The sequence below is a fragment of the Falco naumanni genome, chromosome 6, assembly GCF_017639655.2.
Source record: "Falco naumanni isolate bFalNau1 chromosome 6, bFalNau1.pat, whole genome shotgun sequence".
Classification (NCBI taxonomy): domain Eukaryota; kingdom Metazoa; phylum Chordata; class Aves; order Falconiformes; family Falconidae; genus Falco; species Falco naumanni.
The window spans coordinates 69,514,441-69,538,988 of record NC_054059.1 but is presented as its reverse complement, the minus strand read 5'-3'; the positions used below and the strand labels follow the sequence as shown (position 1 = coordinate 69,538,988).

Below are 24,548 nucleotides of genomic sequence, written 5' to 3'. Positions count from 1 at the left end.
TACAAAAATGGAATGTTAATTGTAATTTATTACATAATACAGAGTTTATATACATATATACATATACAGTATATATACAAAACTTAGGCTACGTATTTTACAAACTATGTGAGAACTGGATAAATTTATTTCAAAACTTAGGTCTACACTAGCATCTGCAACTGAATCTCATTGTCATTTGATGAAAATTTTAATTATGCTTAATTTTTTATATATATAATATAAATTTGAACTCTGATCCTGTGGGGAGATAATGTTTTGAAGGTTAATTTTCTATAAAAACCACATAGAGTTTTGGCAAGTCTGCCGTGCAGGTATAGTTTTTGCTTCAACCAGCAGCTCTGGTGAATATACATAGGTGGTAAGCTGAATGTCTACTCATTTCTGCTGATGTTTTTAATGTTATTTTCTAGTATCTTGGCATTTTATTTTATTTCTACCTTCTCTCTTAAAAAAACCCAACAAAAAAACAATTCCCTTTTTCTGTACTCTCTGTGTATGTTTTAAATACTATTAGTTGGTATTTTAGTTTTCTTGTCCTTATCTGCTTGTATTTTCAACTTTCTTATATTTTATTTATAATGTATATTTTTCCTGATTTATCATTTAGCTGTTTGAAGGCCATCTGTTGTGAGTGTATTTTTATTTCTTAGTTTACATTTATTTACCTTGCAGATTAAGCATTACTGTTCTATGCTGAAGCATTCTTCTTTGAATTTCCAGTAATCATTATTAGTTAAATTTGTTATGTTGGCAGTTTTCCAGCACAACCTGCTCTTCAAAGAAAGCTACTAATTCACATTATTTAATATTGTGAAATAGTATTCCAACACTTTCCAGTTATTCTGTGTAATGATGAAGTATCCCGAATTCTTTAACTGTTAAGTGCTTGTATTGTATTTTTCATGTGTATGGTTACTGTTTTAAAGATTTATATTATCTTCCAGTTATTATTGTTTGCATGCTTTCTTTTCCTCATTAAAGTAGCATTTCATTTCTGTGTGAAATCTGTCCTGGGGACTATAAGATAACTTATTATGATAATTTATAATATGCCAGAAAATATCACTTGTGCTTTTTGTGCCTTTCAGTCTAATTGTTAATTGATTAATCCACAACTTCAAGTGCTCTGACCTTTTATTTCCAATGTCATTTGTCCCAAGCTGAATATGCAGCAGCAGGTGTCTCCCTGACAAGCAACTAACCGTGTCTCTTTTGTTGCTGCTTGAGCTTCTGTCTTTCTCTTCAACCAAACTGAATATTTTCGTAGGCTTACAGAACCTCTCTGCAAATTCTTACCTTGTATGTCTGAATTTATCAATGTGATTCACTCAGATATGCTGTACTAGGTATCTGGCTGTATATGATATTCCCATGGAAAAATGTACAAACAGATCCTAACACAGAGTAAATGTTGTGCAGGAAATAAGGTTCAGATAGAGTGCAGCAGAGAGTATTGCAGGAAGCCATGAAAAAATGCCAGGGAAGTCCAGAACCTCAGTAATCTAAAGTGTCAAAGGAATCATAAACCAGAAGCTTAGGTTAAGTGTGCAAGACATATGTATTAATTCAGTAAGGAACACAGCAGAAGTGCATATATGAATTCCCTATTAAATTACAGGCAAGGGGTATGGTAATGATTTCGAGTACAGGACAGACTGAAGATGTAGCATTCAACAAACGAGCAGTCGAGAGTGAGCAATTATTTTCCAAAGAGCAGGGAACTTCCACACAGTCTGCATTTAGTTGAGCAAAGCCCGGTGATATTTCTAATATTACGGTGAGACACACAAAATATTAATGTAGGCACTTTTTCTTAATAGTCATAAATGTTATTACATGATCTTCTGAGCTGATCACATCCTATGTTTCCTAAAAAAACTGGATGGAAAATTTAAAGTACATTCTCAGTTATTTGACACCAGAAGTGGTAGGAGATTTTGACAGTAGGGTCTTCTTAATAAGTAAACTGAGGTGTGTAGATTTTTTCTGATGAGCTGTACTTAAGAGGCTGTGTATCTGAAGTTTGTTGAGGTTAGGGGTAAGTGAATATTACCTTCCTGTTTATTTAACTACAATATGCCCAAGTAATGTTTCCTACAGTTAGGGTATTATGGTTTTCTAATTTTAATTTTCACAATTTTAACCACTACTAATGAACCTTTTTCTTTTAAAATCCCTTTTCTTTTGCTAAGTGAAAATAACCTTTCTTTTTTCTCCATTTCTGTTTTTTCCCTTTTTCATTTTACCAGTCTTATCAATTCCTACTAGTGAACTGACAAAGAACTGAACTTAGCTTTTGGAGCAACATCCGTACTTTGTCTTTTGACATTCTGCTAGATAACTCAGGATTTTATATAAAATATAGATGAAATTCAGAATGTTCAAAATTACTTTAGTAGCCAGGAATCCTCATGATAAATAGCATGTTTTGCTGTCTAAAATTTAGTTTGCAATTTCTATTCCTTGCCTTGACTATTTTCCTACCTGCCCACATTCATAAATAGAATATTTGCATACTTGCCTGCCCACCCTCCCATTATTTTTTTTTCCCCTTTTCTTTTTTAGGGGTAGCCAGTCACAGGTTCACAAGTTTCTGGAAATAGTGGGGAATCATTTCAAATGTTCCTTGAGAAGTTACTGGTGAAAGAATGCTAGCACTGGGTAAAATCAAGTATGAATTTGGGACCAAATATTTAAGAGTGTGGGTGGAAGAATTAGTATACAAGTATTAACACTGAACATGTTTTAAGTCTAACGAGTATAATTGCCATTTATAGTTATTCGGTATTTAGACATGCCTGGCTAATGCACTTGGTTCTATAAAATGGTTAAGTTTCTGTTACAGGGTTACTGTTACCATAAAAATGGTACAGTGAATAATTGGAATTGTTTTTCACTGCGTTGCCAGTGAGGTGAATCAGTGCCCAATCAAGGCAGCAGCATGAAGTATATCAAACAAGACTCCAAAAGATAGCTCTTTGGCTCAAGCATCGTTTATGCTTACAGCAATGATTAGGAACTGATTTGATCCATGGCCAGGGCTTTATTCATAAAAGTATTACATTTTTCACATCCTTTTACAGTTATCTGATCTTTACAATTACTTTTGTTGCTATAATGATAGTGAAGAAAGGTAGAAAATAACACAGGGATTATTATTTCTATGTATATGTCTGCTGAAGAGAAATATATGTGAAAATTAGAATTCTCTAATAACAGACTTAATCTCCATTGGGGCTTTCTTTTTATTAGGTAAATTAATGTATCTACATTTTTATTCTGTCTCTTCTGGTTCAGAAAATGTTGGTCATTGGGGTTGACCCCATTTAGTAGAAATTAAGTTACCTGGAAAAAATTGATGATACAATTCTCTATTCAAATATATGCTTTTCCTCAAAGGAAGATTTGCAATTTGGTTTTTCATGTCAAATCTTCAGCAAGTTATTTTTCAAGCTTATCAGGAATTTGCTCATTCAGACTGTTTCTACAATATCCATGCTTCAGTGTACAGTACTTGATCACTGCAAAGATCAAAATAAGTTCAGCTGTACAGGAAAAGTTGATTGGCACCAGTTTTCCCAATCTTTTTTTAGTCCTCCTTTCTGCCTACACAGATCTTATTTTAACCTCATTCCCCCCAGAAGTAATGATTAAGGAGTTTGATTGCATTCTTGGTAGATCAGGAATTCAGAAATTCTGCTCATAACTCTGAACATGGTACACTCTGGTGTACTTATGGTACCATGGTACACATGGTACAGTCTTCATAAGAAATGTTGCTACTTAACCTCTGCTTGGATTTTCTTCATTTGGAAATGGTAACAGAAGGATTTTGAAAGACTTGCATGAGACATATATCAACCAGAGGTGTATGCATGAGGCACAATTACCACAACCAAATTAATTCTTAATATCATTACTGAGGCTAAAAGTTTAAAAAAGAAAAAAAAGTTTAAAAGCTCCGTGCTGCAAATTGCCTTTTGTTCATCTCCAGATACTTCCAACAAATCTCAAAGTGAACATTTCATGGAAGGTAGGGAGGAGGGACTGTGGAATCCTGGAGTACATCAACTTTCACCAAAACAGCATTTTGGTAAAAGAGTTTCAGGATGTGTTGATGGGAGATGTGTCCCTGGGAATGGTGCCCAAAACACAATATTGCTGTTTGGAGAAATGAAAGGTACTAATTCTGATCTGTTCTTACAGTGTCAATGGTAATTCAGTTGTTTAAGAAAACTATATGAAATTTGAAGATTAGAGTTAAAAAACAAAAAAGAAACTGCTAGCAGCGCAGCCTTACTTAAGTCCAAAATACACCAAACTAAACTGTGTGTGTATGTGTGTTCGTCTGTTTGTGTGTGTTGGGAAGAAAATCATGTTACTTTGTCACAATAGCCTGGAATTGATTTACACAATTTTTATTCTACTGTTTCCTGACCGCTGAGGGCCCGATTAGCAGTAATGTGTAGCAACTTCCAAAGATGAGTAACTTCCTGAGAATGTAAGTGTGAAACAAATATATACACACACACACGTATGCATGCCAATGGCTGTACATAAGTGCTTGAAAAGGATGAGTGTATATTTTTGCATGAATGTGTGGAGCGTGGTAGTCATAAAATACTAGTGGAAACTGAAAAAGTACAGATACTTGTTAGAATTTTTTTTACTCAGGATATTGGATAAATAAGGGACATACTGAAGCAATGTTTTATATACAAAACCCATGTAATTCATCCATAGGATTTGCATTTTATTTTTATTAAAGATGGATGTTAATAAGTCTATCCTGGTATCTTCAGTATTTAAATAATGCCTGGAGTTCAGATAAGCTTTACTAAATTTAAATAAATTTCACAAGTTAGCTTACATATAGCCTAGGCAGAGCAGAACTAGATTAGGATCTAGTGCATAAAAACACTGCTAACATTTTTCTTCCTTAGATTTGTGACAATATGTTGTCGTTTAACCCCAGCCAGCAACTAAGTACCACACAGCCACTCAGTGAAATGGGGAGAACTGGAAAAACCCATGGACTAAGATAAGAACAATTAATAAAGTAAAAAAAAAAAAGAGAGAAATAAACAACAACAAAAAAAACCCCAATCAACAATGACAATAAGAATTGTAATGAAGATGAGAGGGAGAAAGAGAGATAAAACCCAAAAAGGAAAAGAAACAGGTCATGCAGAGTGTAATTGGCCACCACCCGCTGATTAACACCCAGCCAATCCCTGAGCACCGGTCAGCAGCTCCCAGCCAACCCCCCCCCCCCCCCCCCCCCCCCCCCCCCCCAATTTATATATTGAGTATGACATTCTATGGTATGGAATATCCCTTTGGCTAGTTTGAGTCAGCTGTCCTGGCCCTGCTCCCTCCCAGCTTCTTGTGCCCCTCCTCATTGGCAGAGCGTGGGAAACTGGAAAGTCTTTGATTTAGAGTAAGTACTACTGAGCAACAACTAAAACATCAGTGTGTTATCAACCTTATTCTCACACTAAACCCAAAACACAGCACTCTTACCACCTACTAAGAATAAAACTAACTCTATCCCAGCTGAAATGAGGACATTATTTTTGGGTAATAAAATATGTACTGTATTAGACATTCTTTTATAATTAGGACACATGCAAAGCATTGCTTGATGTATGTTTTGAGAATATACACAATGTAAAAACACTTCTGTTTTTATTTCCTATATGATGGAGTTCTCTAAAAAGACCATTTTTTGTTATTGCTTATAATAATGATCAATTTTAATTAAAGCCTAAGATACTGGAATTTAATGATTCATTGAGAATTTCAGGGTGTGGGTTCTTTTAAGAATAAAGTTTAGCCCTTGTGATGGCTGCATCAAAATGCAGCTGGAGGGGACAAGTGCACAGGAGGTTGATTTTGTTCATATTAATAAGTTTTATCCCCTCAATTAAATAAGCTTATGAAATGATAGATTTCAAAAAAATGCCAATGAGAATTGTAATCAGTAAGAGGTAACAATATCCTGCAGTGATCTTTGCCCATCCAAATGATACACAAAAACGTTATTAATAATTTTGGTTCCTTTGTACAGAATTGCAGATGACAAAGTGATACAGAAAAGTGGGAGCAAGTCAAATTTGACACATTAACTTGATTGCATGATGAAATGAATTCACTGAAATAATCTGAAAAAAACCTCATATATTGGAGAACAGAATTTGTGTCAAAATTAAGAAGTGTAGGATTTTTGTGTCCTGAGTGCAGTAAACTGAAAATCTAGGTGACACAACTGGTCACCAACTGGAAAAAAACCCAACAGTTCCAGGGAGTTGTGGTAAATCTGGAAAGTATAATGAAAAAAAATGCTAACAACAAACAAGAAATCAATGTTTATCTTTGTATTTTATTTCCAGAAGCTGCACTGGAACATGGTGTCCAGTGATTTTCATACTTAGTAACCATCACTGGTATAAAAATAAAATTTTGGAAAAAAAGAGTGTGAAAACTGTGAAGAAGAACTGTAAGATTTTAGTTGGTTTAGGTACTCATAATTTTTTTAATTATATATATATATATATTATTTTTTTTCAGGGAGGAATCTCCCTTTCCTGAACTCTAAGCCACAATATCTACACTGTCTGTAAATGTTGTCTTTGGCAGTTTGCCCTTTCTGTGGATATGTTAATCTTGCTCTTCTAACCATTAGAAAAGCCCTTTGTGGAAAACTCTGCTGGAGTGAAGTGATAAGAGTTAAGGCTGAGATTTTATTATTGCAAATTAATGTCATCCATCTTCCTGCTAAGTGTAGTTTCATGGTGCACTGCCCTTAGCCCTCTTACATGCAATTTGTGTAACTGTTGGTTAAAACTAAGTTGGTGCAAAATAGTTTAGTGAAAGCATCCTATAAATCAGCAGATAGAAACTTTGTGACTATTTTGAATGGGTACTCATGTTACATCTTTTCAGCTATTAAATCTAATCCATGCTAGCATAGCTACAGGAGAATGGACTAGAAAATATTTACTAACCTTAAATAAGAGGAAATAATGTAAAATAATTAATTATAGAGTTCCTGATGCGTTTAGTACTAGTGTTTTTCTCTGAATTAAATATTCAGAGAATAACAAAGGAGCAAATGGAAAACGATACTGAAAGTCAGTTATGGACATGGCTAGGCTGATTAAAAGATATGCCCAATCCTATTTAAAAGCCACTGTAGGAAGGATTCCAAATGTTTTTGTCTAGTTGAATGCAGCAAGTTTTTTTTTATTAGTGGACAACAGGCCGATTATTTTTTTTTGAGATCTGATTCTGAATGGCAATGATCTTGTTGGTTACTAGATCAGGACCCTCCTTTAAAGACTGCAGTGACGTAGTTGACACCATCAATAGTTACCACAGCTGTTCAGGACTTTGCCAAGAAAAGTATTAGCCATGCTGACATAAAGATGTCTAAAGAAATGAAACAGCTATGGAATATTACTGAGTGTCAGTAAAATGAATCTGAGTAAATCACCAGTCTTTCAGTAACTTTTTGTGCTAGTAAATACTGAGAAGCAGCTCAGCAGTTAGAAACGAAGACGTGACTTGAGCCAGTACCTATTCAAACTGTCATCATGTTACTTTATTGTGTTAAATTATTATGTTAATAAAATAAGAGCAGCTAAAATGGCACCTATATAGGATATTGTTAGCAATTAATCTTAAATTATACAAGTCAGGATCCCACAAATCAGAAGGCATGACATGTGAACTTGGCTATCTAGTTTGGACTTGTTTTGGACTTTATGGTATGTTACTTACATTTGGCAAAGGTAACAACTTCTAGTAGCAGCTTTCCAGGACCTGTGAGGAGGTTATCAAGAGGATACATCTAGGCTTTTCACAGTGGTTCCTGACAGGATGAAAAACGTCAATGGGCATAAACTGAAAACCTCCATAAGTTCTCTAGAACAAACTGCTACACTGCTTGTCTGTAGAAACTTCTTCGCTATGTGGACAGAGTAGCAGTGGAACAGGTTACCCAGGCGTTACCCAGCAGTGGAACAGGGCGTTATGTTGTTTTCATCCTTGGAAGTGTTCAAAACTGAGTAAAGTCCAGAGCAAGCTGGTCTGATCATGTAGATTCTTTGAACAGGAGATTGGACTATAGACTCCTTGATGTCTCTTCCCACCTGAATTGTCCTATGATCCCATTAGGTACTAGAAAAGCATTAAAAACAATTTATGTCAAAATAATGTAAGTAGTTAGTTAAAATAAAAATAGCAATAAAGCCCTAATAAAATCTTAGTGGTTTCAAAAGGAAATGAAGATCTCATGTCAAGACCAAAAGCTTTTCACAGGGTGTAAAATTTTCTAGAATGTAGCAGCATGAACAAGGCAGTTAAAGACAGAAAACAAGCTTAAAAGCAAACTGCAATCTTAGCTTTACAAATCAGTGTCAGGGAAATAAACTTCTGTGAACAGGAATAATGCATAAGCTCTCTGTGCGTTAACAGCCCGTTAAATGGTTTTAAAGAGTTGAAGCTGGGCATTAGCCTTCCTCTGTTTAGCTTAGGGATGCATTTTCTCCAAAGGGAGTGTAACTGAAATTTAGCTCTCAGCTTAACAATCCCAAAAGTTTGAGGTGGCTGAAGAAGTTTATATTGACTTAGGGTCTTAGGCTGAAGAGCAGACAAAATGGATTAGAAAGAAGCCTTATGCATTTTTCCTTTTGGAAAAGTACCTTCCTTCATTTTGAAAAATAGTTGCAAGCAGTGAGTGCATTGCTGCCTCTATAGAAGTAAAATTACTAAAATCCATTTTCAGTGTATGTGTAATTTTGTGCCTATTATACAATCACAATATGATTGTACAGACTGTATAAACAACTGAGAATGGATATAGATTGTATGATTCCCTCTGCATTTTTAATATGAATATTCATGGCTGCTAAATCAATCCAAAATATTACCAGCAAAATTCTTACCAGAAGACTCCATTTACATAGGTTAAAGAACTCCATTGTTGTGGTGGAATATTCTGTAGTTGTAAAGTCTAATTAAAAATACCTATTAGTCATTTTGTGGTTTCTGTGTATAGATTGTGTTTAAACTCTTCTTTCCTGTAAATGAAATAGGTGAAAGTTTTTCAGAAAAGAATCACTAAACCAACATTCAATCATTGTTTGTATTTCCTTTCCCTAATATTGTTAGTAGAAGCTATTAAATACTTTCAAAGCTCAATTTCCCCCAAAAGTAATGTGGCAGTTTCTCTGAGTTATATTTTATAGCATTAATGTTCACATACAAAATATCAATATCTGCAAATACCAATTTACTATATGCACTGTGGCCCATGCACTATTCAACATCTGTGTGCAGATTTCTTGCTAAAGTTGTTTGTAGCTGCATGCATAGATTGAATTTGGGGTAAAACTTGTCTTTGAGGTTATGTGCCAAATTTCAGCCCTCTGCAACTGAAAAAAAATGTCCTCCCTTTTTTCTTTAAATGTTACTTTATGTAAAATAGTCAGTCAACAAGCTGATTGGAAGTAAAATGTAAATGAAGAAACAAAGGAGGAGTATTTTAGCATGCCATAGGAACTTCTGTCGCACAAATAAATCATGTATACCTTGAGTTGTTTGCTGTTAAGTGAGCATCCTACAACTGCACATGGCAGCACAGCAGGGAAACCTTTTCACAACTGTGAAGACAGTATGAGCAGTCCTCATATGGCACAAAAAGATGAGGAGATGTGGCAATCCCTGCTCAGAGTTCTGTACTAATGTAGAAAGTAGGCTATGCTGAGAGTGCATACACTAGTATGAAAGAAGAAAATATCATTACCTTTTAAGATGGAGTGTGAAGATGGAAGATTGAGTACTGTTGAGAAGAAAGGTACTGTTGAAAATGTAAAGTTCAAAATATCTGATGCACTTGGAGAAAGCTAAGTGGGAATAGCTGTCAATAGTTGACTTTGGAAAGTGTCCTGTAGAGCATGATAAACTCTGTTTCTTCCTCCCTCTTGTCTGGGCCATTCTCTTCCTTGCTAGAGAACCTCTCTTTGGAAAACTGTCAAGATGGATGCAGAATGTGAGTGCCATTCTCCAGTTTATCATGCCATGTCTTTGAATGGTGGAGTGAATGCAGAATTGTGATTTCCTCACACTTGCCATAGTTAAAGTAAGAATTTATTGTGAGGAGTATTTTTCCCCAGTCTCTGCCATCTATGGCAATATGGCATTATTGTCTGCAGCGTGCTCCTTCATCACATGGTATGGCTACAGTTCGTGTTGGTGTACAAGGCTTCCATTTTGCTCAGGACTGTGCTTTGCGTTGGAATGTCCTTGCTAGACTCACTTGTTTCTAAGCGCTATTGTAACCTTTAGTTGGTGCAGAACTTTTCTCTATAGCAGCTAGCTTATCCTCACCAGTCCTTGGATGCTGTCATAAAAAGACATTCACCTAAGTACCCTAAAGTCAAGAATAAGGGCTGTTGAAGATTATGTTTATATTATATATCTATATGTTTATATTATATATATATATTATAAATTAACCTTTTTTCCTTTAAAAAATAGAATCATATATATATTCAGTTTAAAAAATGGATTCATACATTATTGCCAAATAAAACTAATGTTTGTTATGGAACTTATCAGAAACCCATTCTAGGATGTACTCATTTGTTGATGTCAATAAATGTAGATTTCTAATATCCTAATTTCACATCATTCCTCTCAAATTCATCCTGAGAAATTAACTGAAGAGAATTCTCTTACCTAAATTTCTTCATTTTAGGAGGGTGTAGGAAACCCTGGTACTGCACTTCTTGAAACTTGGCCCCTTGTTTCTCTTACTTTCAAGTAGTGTAATTTCAGAATGAAACAATTACCAAAATAATTGACTACTTTGGAGATAACATATATATCAAAATATATTTTGAAGATATCATATATAGCAAAAGTAGTTACATGTGGCAGTATTACATTTTTTTGTTAGTCATTCTAGAAGATTTTTTTTCCTCAGTCACTAAAGATTGGATTTTATTTTTTGTTGAGGTGCTTAATTTTTGTTCTTACGGTGATATACTAGTTCAAGAATATTGAAGTAGAGTTATATAGCTCTGAAGAAAATCTTGAAATATCAAGATATGGACCTGTATTTTGGATCTGTGACTCCCAGGTTGGGATATCCAATTTTCCTGTTCTGTCATATAAGGCATGCATTATTTCTTTTTCAATTACTTTTCTGATTTCATCTCCAACTTCCCTAGGGCTTTCCCTCACTGGAGGTAGTTACATCTCACTTCACAATTCACTTCTACACAGTTTTGTTTTCATCTAATGACCAGGGGTTGGATTTCCTATGGTATTTATTAAAATAAATAATTTGTTATTCATTAAGGCTCTATTAAAGTTTTAAGACCAAAATGCACAACTGTGAATAGCCTTCCAAAATATCTATTTTCTCTGTCTTTGGGCAGCTGCATCTTCTGACAGCCTCTAGAGCAGGGGTCCTCAAACTTTTTAAACAGGGGGCCGGTGCGCGGATGAAGTGGCAGGCAGTCATCTGCAGCTGCTTGGTTCCCCCCCCCCCCCCAACCCCTGGTGGGGGGGGGGCGGGGGCCGAATTGAGGACCCTGGGGGGCTGTATCCAGCCCATGGCCGTAGTTTGAGGACCACTGCTGTAGTGAGTTAGCTTCAGGCTCTTAGGGTAAAGACTGCTAGTTGCCTTGCAAACTAATAACTTTAGTTGTTATGTTCCTCAAACTTCTGCATGCTGACCTATAACTTTTAATCCAAATTAAATTTAGTTTCTTTACTGTTTTCTTTCTGCATCATCTGGAATTTCATCAGTAATACAGAATTCTTAAAAATTCAGCAGCTGTGGAATAAAGCCTTGATGGTCTGATTAATACCTATAAATTCTGAATAGAGTGGAAATGAAGCATATGTTATGTTTTTGACCAGTAAACCCCTACCAAATTAAATGAACAGTGCCAACAGAATTTCACATTTTAACATAGAAGGACTTTACTAGAGCAGATCTAATGATATGATAAATGCTCATAACAATAGACTATAGTAGAACTTTGTGGAAGGTAAGAAACAAAAAACCCACATGTTGAAATGTTAGAACATTGTATGGGATTTTGAGTGTTACACAATATATGCAATACCAGCCAAGCAAAAAAGAGTATATAAATATATGAATTTATACAATTTTATTGGGAATAAAATATCTGTAACTTGATCTAGAACAAGCATTCTGGAAAAGGTGTTATTTGCAGCTATGTTACTTAGATAACAGTATTTCATACTAGCTATACCATTTCTGTCATTACATACCTATATTTACATACAGTTTACAAGGAATTCTTAGTTTACAGCTTGCCAAGTTTTGTACTGCATAATTTCTCACTCTGGACTTTTCTCTTTCATATGTACACATGTACATTTACACACATGTACACATGCACACATACTCAGTATTCTTTCAAGAGCTGTTGACAGAGATGAAAAAGTACCTGTTGTAGATTTCTTGTCACTATGATTTTCATTAAGTTTCAACTAAAAAAAGAATAGAGACCTTTTACTTATCTCCTATGACTTACTGCCGTAATAACTAAAACTAAATGCAAATTTAAAAAATACTGCATGATTTAATTTTAAATGCTGCAAGTGATTTACAGTTATCTACAAGTTTCATAGTGATTTCTGCAAACTAGTAAGAACAGTTGTACTTAGAATTTACTCCCTGTAGCTACCTTTCATGTATAGCACTTCCCATTTAAAAATATTCTTCATATTCTATCAATGCTTTTATGCTAAGAAAAGCAAAACTCCTTCCTGGAACTTTCTTTACACTTGCACAAGCATATTCACATCTGCTTCACAAATATGTTACCTTCTAAAGGGCACAGTGAAGGAGTGACAAAGAGAAGACATATGTCGATATGTTGATGTTTTTAAAAAAGTTTTAACAGATGTAATAATGGATGTTCTTGTTTTCTGCAAGATGTGATATTTTTCTTCACTTCTATCCCTGTGATAGTGTTTTTCATTTTCTCTAAATGCTGCCATGTCAGTTTAGCAAACAGAAAGTAGAATAAATCTCTTTCCTTATAGGGAGAAAAGAGTTCTAAATTTCAGCCTACCTAGTACAAGAACAAACCTGCTCCATGTAAAGTTTGTGTTTTGACAATCTGATTATCTGCTTCAACCTGTGTCTTCTGACTTATAGCCTGTTTCTCTTTTGTATTTCTGTTAACAGAAAGCTGACCTTGCAGTTGCACCGTTGGCAATAACCTATGTTCGAGAGAAGGTCATCGACTTTTCCAAGCCCTTTATGACTCTTGGAATAAGTATTTTGTACCGCAAACCCAATGGTACAAACCCGGGCGTCTTCTCCTTCCTGAATCCTCTCTCCCCTGATATCTGGATGTATATTCTGCTGGCTTACTTGGGTGTCAGTTGTGTGCTCTTTGTCATAGCCAGGTAACATGTCAACTTTTGTGATTTTTTTGGCAATTGTTATAAACTTTTTCTTACTAATAATTGTCAAAAGTCACAAAAATTTTCTTACTTTCATACTCTTATATTTTAACTTCATGATGTACAGAAGAATAATTAATGATGAGGGTTATCACTTTTAATGTTCTCCAGTGCCATATTAAGTCTCCAGTTTTTTATGTCACTAAGCCTTGAGTAAGCTAGCTAGCTTTCTTCTTTTATTTACAAATTTAGAGACACTAGAAAGTTTACAAAATGTCTTTCCCCCTTTATGCTGTGTTTAGAAAGGCAGGGATTGGCATGTTTTATTTTGTTAACCTGATTTCATTTGACACTGTGGTGCTTAATCTCAAATTGAGTACTTAGCTGCCCATGTTAATCCTAGATGTCCAAACTGGGCCTCTACCTGTTACAAGAGATGTTACTTCATGTAGATTAATATCTTAGAAGTAGGGTAACTATATAGATTTTAATTATGTGCTAGGTAAAATCCCTGAGATACTTAACGTAAGTTCCAGACTGGAATATACTTGGAAGCATGTTTAGTTGAGCTTTCAGAGTTAATGAACTCAATACAACAATTGTTAAATTATAAATGTATTTGATATATAAGGCTCACTTTTTAATCTGTTCTCTTCAACATAGGCAAGCAGAAAAACATCTTTTGTCAAAAATTCCCATTATATTTACCTTTTCCTGGTTAAGTAATTAGGACTGACTCCAGAGGTCACAGAAATACAGTCTTATATGTTGTAACACTGACTTTTGCTGTGACAGCAAAAAAAATTCAGAACAGTAAATCAGTGATTCCCAGGAATGTAAATGTAATCTCTTTTGCAGATTCCTCTTAGTAGTCATTGTACGTATTTTTTAAAAATCAAATACGTATGAACTATATTGGCTTTTATCTCTTCAATAAGATTTTAAAAAATGTTTGACTTGATGATGCAATCTCACTTCATCCCCAATATATTTATTATTTCATTCTGCGATACACAGTATATTCTTCCTATTTTTATTTTCTTGTTTTTCTATAGTTGATATCAGGGTTCTCCATCTTTCTTTGATAATGTGCACTTCATTTTGGAGCAGTTGTATCATTCCTTTACTAAAGGGAGAGTCAATAGTTTTAGAAATTATTTTAAAAGTAATTTAGCAAGATCACCTGTGCATAAGGTATATGAGGCATTGAAGTAATAAAGATAACACTGAAGCATATTCTGTAATGAATAACTTTGCTTGCATGCCTTCTTTAAAAGTCTGCTTTAAAAAGCCAGACTTACATGGGAAGATTCTTGAGAGATCAGTAGATTTTATTGGACTATATAAACAAAGTAAACTCATTTCTGAGGTGTTCCTGTGATACAGATACTTCTGAAAGCACAGTCAATCATAAATCACAAATGTTATTTTTTAAACACCTCATGTAAAATATTTATGTTTGTCCAACAGTTTTCACTCTATTGTTATAACTGAAGGACATTTCCAGCACGATGCAGTGTATTTGACAGGCAGCTCCCAGGAATGTCAGTAGGAGTTGTATGGCTGAGTTCCTACTTATGCTTTGAAAACTTGTCACCATATTTTGTATGAATGTTTTCTTGAAGTTTGTTTTTATTTTTTTGTTTGTTTAAGCTATTCAGTCATTTGATCTCACTAGCAGAACTGGAAAGACTATTTATTTTTAAACAGAAGTGCCACATAATAGACCGGTATTGTTGAACTTTTTTCACTTGTCTGTTTTTATGACCAATACCGTAAATTCCTTACGTAGTTGGAAGCATTATCTTCATTGTAAAGCAATATGAAATGCATTTTATACTAAGCAGAGGAGTTTCATTTTTTGTAGAGTTGTATAAAATACCTTTTTTACACCTAAATTTATATCAGCTTTCAAATGTAGAGATTTTCAATACCTCTTAACTTATACAACCAAATATTTGCTAACACATTTAGAAATAAAAGATCTAGGATTATGTAAGACAGTCTACAGATTTTAATCATAATGCAAAGTGACTTAATAGTATGTGATAGCATTTTCTAACACTATAGTTCATATAGGGAAACAGGTCTAAGTTAAAAATGTAATCTGCTGAATATTAAAGAGATAAAAGGACATTATTCGAAAGAGCCTTTTGCGAATATAATTCACAAAAGGTATCTGTCATGTAAAAGAAGATACTGCTAAATGAAGTGTAGTGAAGAGGACCTTGTAGTATGGTGCTGACTATGTATTTTCAGTATAGATTATAAATTAGGTATTGCACACCTGATGATGTGTTTTTCAGTCCTTCTGTCATGAAACTGTTGGATTGTATGCCACTAAATTAATAGGTTCCACCTAGAGTGTCTTACTAAGAAGAGTTCTGTTTCATAACAATCCTTTCATAATGAATGTTGAACTACCAGTGTTTCATAATAATTACTATGTGTTTCATAATAAGGTGTATCTATGTTTGGAGCAGTACTTAGTATGTCTTTTATGATATGATGTTTTGTAATTACGGCTCATCAGAGTATTCAGTGTAGAATATTTATTTTTAGATTCAAACCTCCTATTTTTGTCTCAAATGTTTTGTGATTTTATTGTTTTACCATGTCTTCCAAACATGTTGGAATGTAAGAGCTTGGTACATTGAAAATGGAAAGTACATTTCTGTTGTGGTACTTGGATTTCACCCATTTATTAGTGTTATGGTCATATTTAGGGAAATATGAAGAAACTAGTAAAAGATGCAAGAATCTTTGAGAGAGAATTGCATAAATTCTTTCATAAAGTAACCGATAAGGCATAAATGGGAAAAGTGTAATATAAATCTTTTCCTTTATTTGAAAGAGCATTGGATTTTCCTTCCAATTTGAGAACCAGAAATAAAGAGCTGAAACCTTCACATACTTAACAAGATGAAAAGCTAGGAGAGATATTTTGTGTTAGCTGGAGGTCTTTTCTATGTCATTGTCTTCTTGTAGCTGCCCGCCCTGCGCCCCACCCCCCCACCCCCCCACCCCCCCACCCCAATGAGTCACTGTTTATTTGGGCATTACAGATTTTGCACTGTCGATAGGAGGAATATAAATGAGTTACACACAGTGTTTTCTTTAATTGGCATTCTTTGTGGGGAATTATAGTAGGCTGTGTTTTCTCCATATATATGAAAACCTCTTAATCTTGTATGTTGTGATTGTTGAATCTGAGTAGATATGGTAGTTAGTTTCTGAAAGTTCCTTTCTTTATCATACAGGCTGATGACTGATAGATAAACCCAGTCTGCTTGACACTCAGCTTATTACTTTTCTGTGAACCGAGAAAGTCAGATAGCATTTTTTTCTCTGTGGCATGGTAATGGATCCGATTCTGGTGGTAGCTAGCAGTCTTTGTATCATGCTAGCAGTGTCTTGTGTCATCTAATGTCTTGTTACATTCCAGTTCCAATATTTTCCCTTTATGCCTCTGCCTTTACTTGTTTCTTTGATTTAGAATCCCAGTTAAATTTAAAATTTACATGTGATTAGAAGGAAAACTAAGACTGGAGTACAGTGCACCAGCTCTTTTTTGGAGTTCTGTCAGGTACAAAACATTTTCTGATTTATATAACAAAAAAAACCCCTCAGTTAGTGGAATTTCTTTTCATTTTTGTCTGTTGGTGCAAACCATTGTCTCATTTCTAAGAAACATGCTGATTTCTTACAGTGTTGTATGCCAACTTCATAAACATGTTGTCCCTTCTTTTCCACTAGTCTGTGTATATAAAACAACTGTTTCCTATTTTTGGTATCTGCAAAATCGGATGTGTTGGTAACTGGAGGATACTTCCCATTCTGTATAGTCAATATGAAAAAAATCAGTTTCATACTTTTAAAACTGCTAAATACGTTTAATTTACATAGGTCTTCCAATACATGATTTTCAAAATTAACCTTCAGCTGGCTTTCCTCATGATTGTATTATATTTTAAAGAGTCTCTTATGTATGATTTTAGACATTCATGTTTGCATGAATCTTTTCTAAAAACACAGACTGGAGGCTACACTCTTTAAATATTTTTTGCCAATGATTTTCCACCTGATTTACTGGGTTTCTGGTCATTCCCTGAACATTGAAGTATTTCTCTGAGTAGTAAGGTCTGTTTGCTGTGAATGTGTCTGCTTGTCATAAAGCATAACTGGAAGAGATACGCCTGCTTTAGGATGATGCTTCACCTTTACGGATCAGCTGTGAAGCAGATAAACTACCCTGGACAAAATGGTCCACTAATGAGCTCTTATGCTTCTTATACCAAGCTGTCTGGAGTATCAGTGAGTATTGAGTAAATATACATTAAACTGTGCTCACTGCCCTAATTGATAATACTGAATCATGGGTTACCATTTTAAAGGACTTGATTCACCTTTACTTGTACCACATTCTGTATGTTAGGACTCCCTGCTTTTTCCTCACTTCAGCAAAATTACGCTATCCTGCTTCTTATAAATCAAGCCCTTGTGCTGGTTTCAGCTGTCAAAGCATTTAGTATCAACTATTTTTCCATTTCCTTGTAAGCAGTGATAAAAGCACAATGAATACTGCCTCATCACCAAACTATATTTTTCTCTTACCAGCTGGAATAAAACATAACAAAAGAAGACAAGAGTTTTAAAAATGTCTCCACACATTTATTTTAATCTTTTCTCTGTGAAGAAGCTTAGGAATAGTCTGCTGCTTCAGACTTGAACAGATGCCTGAGCATTATCTCTCTCTGGAGTGCATGCATATCCTTTTACATCTCATCAGTCTTCATTTTTGTTTCATATTTTTTGATCAGCTGATTTCTGCCCTTGAGCTTGTCTGATTGATTTTCAAACTACTCCTTGAAAACTATCTTGATGGAAAGGAATTAATGGCAGAATGAGAGGGAACTACTTTTCCAGTTACTATGGAGCTTTGGTTACTAAATTATTGTGTTGATATTTATTCAAGTAGGAAGTGAGCATATTTGCCCTTTGTTATTAACAAGCATTCTTCCTATGAGAATGTTATCTCCTGGGGCCTCCTTAGAGAACTACAACATATGTTATAAGGTGTTTTCAGGAGTGGATACATCATCCAATAGGGCAATCCAGATGGCATCTCTGAAATCTGCTTCTCTTACTATCTCACAGTTTTAATATAGTTTTGCCTCAGTTGTAATACAAGTGAGGACATTGTCACTTGACTGTAAACTGATGTGTAAATAGACAAGGATAAAAGAATGCCAAAAAATACATGCTTTCCAAACCTGTTCTATAACAAGTATTTCATAGTCAGAGATTTTTATTTTTGTTAAACCAGCTTGCAGCTTATGACCCTTATTTGATTGCTTTCAAAAGATTCAGTATAGTGTCTGGGTTTTTTTCATCTAATTTTTCCAGTTGAAAAGCAAACCTCTGTTAATGCTAGAGATCATCTTTATTGTGAGTGGAGAGCAACTGTGCCAGCCTATGGAACACTGGAGTTTTCAGTCAATTGAACCAAACAGATTGCGTGACAAGATTTTTTCTCTCTTTGATGGCTTTCCTAGTTTTTTTAATAGATATGTTTGTGTTGCTCTACCAATAAATCCTAGTATTATGTGAGAATGTTCTAAAAAGCTTACTTTCTGAACTAAATTACTTTTTTACATCAGACCTGGAAAATATCAATTTTAGATTTCTCTCATTTAAATGGAATTTCAATAACTGAGGTTAATATAAAGAAAATACCTCAGTTATATCTTAATATTTTTTTGTACTTTTGAGAAAACACACGTTTTTTACTTAGTCTATCCTGCTATACGTTATAGCAATAAAATTTTACAGTCATCATGCCTGGACATCAGTCACTGGAAATGTAAGCAAGACTTGCACATGATATTTCAAATATTCTCAGGTGTTTCTGAGTATTACTTTCCACAAAATGTGGATGACAGCTTTAAATTAAACAGAATGCAAGTTTACTGTGGTGTGTGCCATTTAATATCATAAATCTGCATAATCTGTAATAGCATTTAAATTAAATTTTCTGTGGTCAGCACGCAGATCATATATTCCATCTTTTTCTGTATCAGAAATGAGAAACTTACTGGAATTATAATACTTATGGTCATCATCTAAGTTGTGTAATTATTTTGAGAAGTTATGATACAGATTGCAATCAGTACTATAAAGTCTAAAGATTGTGGATGGGTCTATATGGCTAGAAAAAGACATGTATAGCAATGAGTTAAGCAGTAATCTCTCACTTTGCATTTTGATACTCAGAAAGACCCTTTGATTCTTCTGACCTCCTCCACAAGAGATTTGTCTGGGTTCCAGGTTAGCTTATAGAATCTCTAATATATAAATAAGCAACTCATTATGGACTGCTCATACTAATCCCTCAGTATTATCTTCATTCACTTCTGAATGCTCTCATTCTCCTTCACCTGTTGAAGGAGAGACAAGATACCAAGAGGTCTCCAAGTCTACATACAAGCCCAGCATTGACATAATAGCCTCTATTAGAATACTGTTTAAGATCATAGTGAGAGAAAAATCCTTACCTTTTACTCTTTTTAACATAAATAACCTGCTTAGACTTTAGGGAGAAAAACCAGTGCTCAAAAGCCTGGCTATATTTGTGGTAGGTCAATCTTACATCCCAGATACTACTTACATTGCATCAAATGTGAGAATAAACTTCTGCCAGCCAAACAACTGAAATGTTTAAACTGAGGATAGCTGAAGAACTCATAGCTCACCTGCATTAGCAGTCCAGCAGAAGATATAGTACCTCCCATTGGCTAAATCTCCATATGCACTTTGAAGAAGAAAAATATGCTCACTTCAGCACACCTGGTCAATTCTGGATTCTTCTGTCAAGAAACTGATTTTTTTTGTGTGTGTGGAGGTCTAGACAAACGTTGTCTTCTGCAGAGTTAAGATGTGTGTGGAGCCTTCTTAGAAAACAATGTGTTAGCAGTAGGTGTACATTTCCTCCATCAGTGTATTTTATGTTAATTTGTGTTTGTAGATTAATCTAATCAGAAAATGGCTTTTATTTTTTTAATGAAGACCATAGTAGTATCCTTATGCTGTGTAAAATTGAAGATGACCTAAACCTCTTTCCATCCTTTCTGTTAATTTTTTCCTCATTACTCTGAAAGCCTTCACAAGTTCATTAATTCATCACTAATTATCCAAGACCGTAGGTATTTTGAATATCTGAACTCGATCATAACTGTTCATCCCTAAGGAATGTGATGCCTCTTACTACCAGCAATTCAATCTCTTTGTTCCCATTTACTTCAGCACCAGCAATTAAAGATAGGATTTAAATTTTAGATAGCTATAGGTAGATCATTATATCCAATTAGGTGGACAGTTCGTTCTGTCTGTACTCATTCTGACTTTTCCTTTTAAGCCTTGTTATATATAGGTGTTACATATTTACAGACCTATATTTCCTCTCCATTTTGACGGAATATTGTAACACAACCTTTTATAGTCTGAGGGGTTTTATGGAAGGTTGTAGCAAAACTTGAAGTATCTCAGAACTTTTTTTTCTTTTTTTTTGAGATTTCTGATAAGAAATTTGCATTTATCTTTATCTGATTGGATTTAAGCACAAGCAAGGTAGATCTCATGTACCTCACTTTGTGTCTTCGAATGCCTTAGGTAAATAGCTTCTATAGGAGAGTCAATATCTGAAGAATGTTTTGTCAAGATTTCTATAAAACCACACAATAATATTTCATATCTACCATGGACAGCAATTTGTTAGTCTCTATGTACTATGTTACCATCCATTAAGAAATAATCCCATAGTCCTTGCTGACAAAGCTAATAAAAATCTGAGGAACAATTGCATTTAGTTTTGAGAGATCTTCACACTGTAGTAACATATGCAGTGGTTCATCCTTACTTGTAATAGCCCCTGCTAATTACTAGCACATATAGTACATTAGAATATTGGATTGCTTGTATAAGTAGTTTGCTTGAAAATAAGTTGAGAGCCTCCAGAAAAAGTGCTAAATATTCTTTTCTGATGTTGGATCATTTCATTCTGTTTTGTCAAATCTTTTTTCTTTTTTTCCCAAATATGTGACAAGAAAAGAAGACACAAGTCTAGACTTGACACTTTGTATATTTATTTAGGAAATCATAACATGGAATAATTTTAAGTGTGCTTAGAAAGAAGGGTTCCTCTATAGATGAATCTGTTTTCAAGCTAAAATGATGCTTTTGAGAAAGGCTAGCGTCTCCTATGTTTTTGGAGGTAGGGGGAAGGAGACTTATTTGCTTTGTTTTGGTTTATTTGCAAGAGTTTTACTCTGGCATGCATAGTATTAGTAGGGAGAAGGAAATTGTAACTCTCACCATAATGCATAGAAGCAGTTTTCTCATGATATGTGCAAAACCATGTAGTCCTCCAACCTAAAGAACAAAACACAGGTATCTAGTGGAATGGGAAAAGAATCAATAAGAATCCAAGAAGGTACCACGGTGCTGTGAAGATTTTACTAATAATTGAATACAAGTGGTAAATGGAAAATGTCCAAGTTAACTGATTGACTCTTTATCCATTAGCATCAGTGGCTAAGTTTACAGATTGCCTGATATATCAGAAAATTAATTCAAACAGCATCTGACCTGTTGTTTTTTCTCCAAAAAAATCAAAGCAGAAAAGCTGATGTAAGAGGCAGTTTATGTGCTGAAGTCATTTCACACATGCATCCTGCTTGGAACACCTTGACATAATAATGAAATGTATCCTCAAGAAAAATGTAGGAATTACAGTGCTAGGATGGAAAATGGGATGTTAGCAGTCATGATTTCTATTTACCCTGCTTCTGGAGGGTACAGAAACATATAATGTTATTGAGCAGAAATGACTCTAAGGATTGAAAGGCAGTTTTTATGATAATGAACTGAACATACAAAAATGTTATGTGTTTGCTAAATATGTGGCTCCATATGCAATTGATTTCTTTATATAATCTAAATGAAGAGGGAGACATAAATCATTGGAAGCAAAGCCAATATGATATGATGGTTATTAACCTTGTAGAAAATCCTATCTACAGTTGTTCAGAGGAAGAGCAGTTTCTGTAAGATAGCATTTCAGAGTTCTCCTTTGAATTCTTTGGTTTCAGGATTACTTGAATGATAGGAAAACCTGGGTAATGAAAAGATTTTATGAATTTTACTCTTTTATTCTCTAAAAGAGATTTTGTATTGTGTAATGTTAACAATAAAGATACAATCTTAAGCTGCTTTTAGATATTTGTAACTGAATAGTCAAATGTCCCATTATTTGGAGTGGTATAAATATCAGTTAGAATACAAGTTTTAAGTATCAGTTTCTGACTTCAGAACTGGAAGTAATTTAATTTGTGCAAATTTAGCTAAAATCAGATTTCCTGAATTCATCTGACTCTCCATCATCATTATCCATTGTAGTCTGATAATATGTAAATAGAGCTAAATTGAAGAGAAAACAAAACAGAAAAAGAAAACACAAAACCAAAATCATTTTGCCAAAACCTAACCTCTTCAAAAGATAGCACATTTCTTTATTGGGGGAAAAAATATTAGACCTCAGTTGTGATTAAATATTATACTTCAAAAAAGCATATCTTTAAAAGAAATAAGGAAATAAATAGGTAATATTTTTTGACTTTAAGTGTTATTCAATATCTGGAGAAAAGTAAGATTAATATAGATATAGAATAGATATTGATATAGATACAGAATCATAGAATCATGGAATCATAGAATGGTTTGGGTTGGAAGGGACCTTAAAGATCATCTAGTTCGAACCTCCCTGCATGGACAGGGACACCTTCCGCTAGACCAGGTTGCATGAAGGTGTTAGCCAGAAGTTTACTGGGCTTATGCAAGCCACCAGTCTGTAACTCATCGGAGAACAGGAGTCATTTAAGCACTAACAGGGCTTGACCAGAAAGAAATCTGAAAAAAGCAGTATGGTAATTGTTTTTGATGCTGAAACAAAATCAGCAGTGTGTCCTCCAAGCATTTCTAGTTTATCTATGGAAATCACCCTGTGTTAATTCTAATGACAGTGAAATTGCTTTAGTGCAAAGCTAATAATGCATTTTCAGGCTTAAGAACAAAGGTGCACACCTTTTTGTTTTGTTTTTTTTATAGTATTATCAGAGTTCTGCCTTTAGCAACAAAGGTATCATTCTTACATGGTAATAATTACACAGGATTGAAAATTTTTAGCACCATAGTTAAAACCCCTACATCAGCTAAGGTATGTAATTGATTTTTTTTTAGAAAATAATAACTCTTTAAAATATCAAAATGTTCATCATTAATCATTCTTATAGCACATCAGAAAGGAGTTTAAATATAAATAATTTTTATTAATTAGTCCAGTTCTGGCACTTCACTCTCATTATATTGTTCTGTTTTGTTTTGTTTTGTTTTGTGTGGCCATTAGATATGTGTGGCACCTGCACTTGCCAATTCGGATTTGACTAAAGACTTTACAGCACATAGCCTCTAGCTCTAAGAATCATGAAGGTGATGTTACTTCAGCTTGTTGTGATCATTCACAGAATTTCACAAGACTAAACACAGCAAACCACCCAGAGCTATTGCCTCTTTCCATTTCAGTTTCCTTCCTCAACAATGTGGAGCAGGAATGCTGCATGGAAAACTTTTCAGGGGGTAAATTGTGAGGTGGTAGATCGCAGAGGGAAATTATACAGTTCCTTTCAATTCTTCTAGATCTTTAAAGATGTTCTTGTCGTTTCCCATGAGAATAGCTTTAGCTTTACACAGAATAGCTTTCCTATTTGCTATTAATGTATTTGCTTTGTAGAAGTAGAGATACAGTTTGTCTGTACCAAAGCACTATCACCAGTGGTATAAGACAGTTTTCAGGTAACAGCTACTACCGCAATTAGTTCCTGTTGTGGAGCAATTTCCTTGTAGATACATTGGAGTGAAAATTAGAAAGGTTTGTAGTATGGTGCAGGTTCAGAGGAGTTCCTGTAAAAGAATTCCACCACTTAGAAAATTCTCTGGTTTTGTGGCTGACACAATGTAACCAATGAGCCCTGTCC

At 34.5% G+C, this 24,548-nt stretch overlaps 1 protein-coding gene across 2 annotated transcripts in view; it reads left to right on the top strand.

Moving 5' to 3' along the window:
• Positions 1-24,548, top strand: part of GRIK2 (glutamate ionotropic receptor kainate type subunit 2) — a 409,634-nt gene that overhangs the window by 251,837 nt on the left and 133,249 nt on the right. For both annotated transcript variants that reach the window (XM_040599269.1, XM_040599270.1), the window contains exon 11: positions 13,241-13,464. In XM_040599269.1, the coding sequence (XP_040455203.1) occupies positions 13,241-13,464 (224 nt within the window). The remainder of the gene's footprint in view (positions 1-13,240; positions 13,465-24,548) is intronic.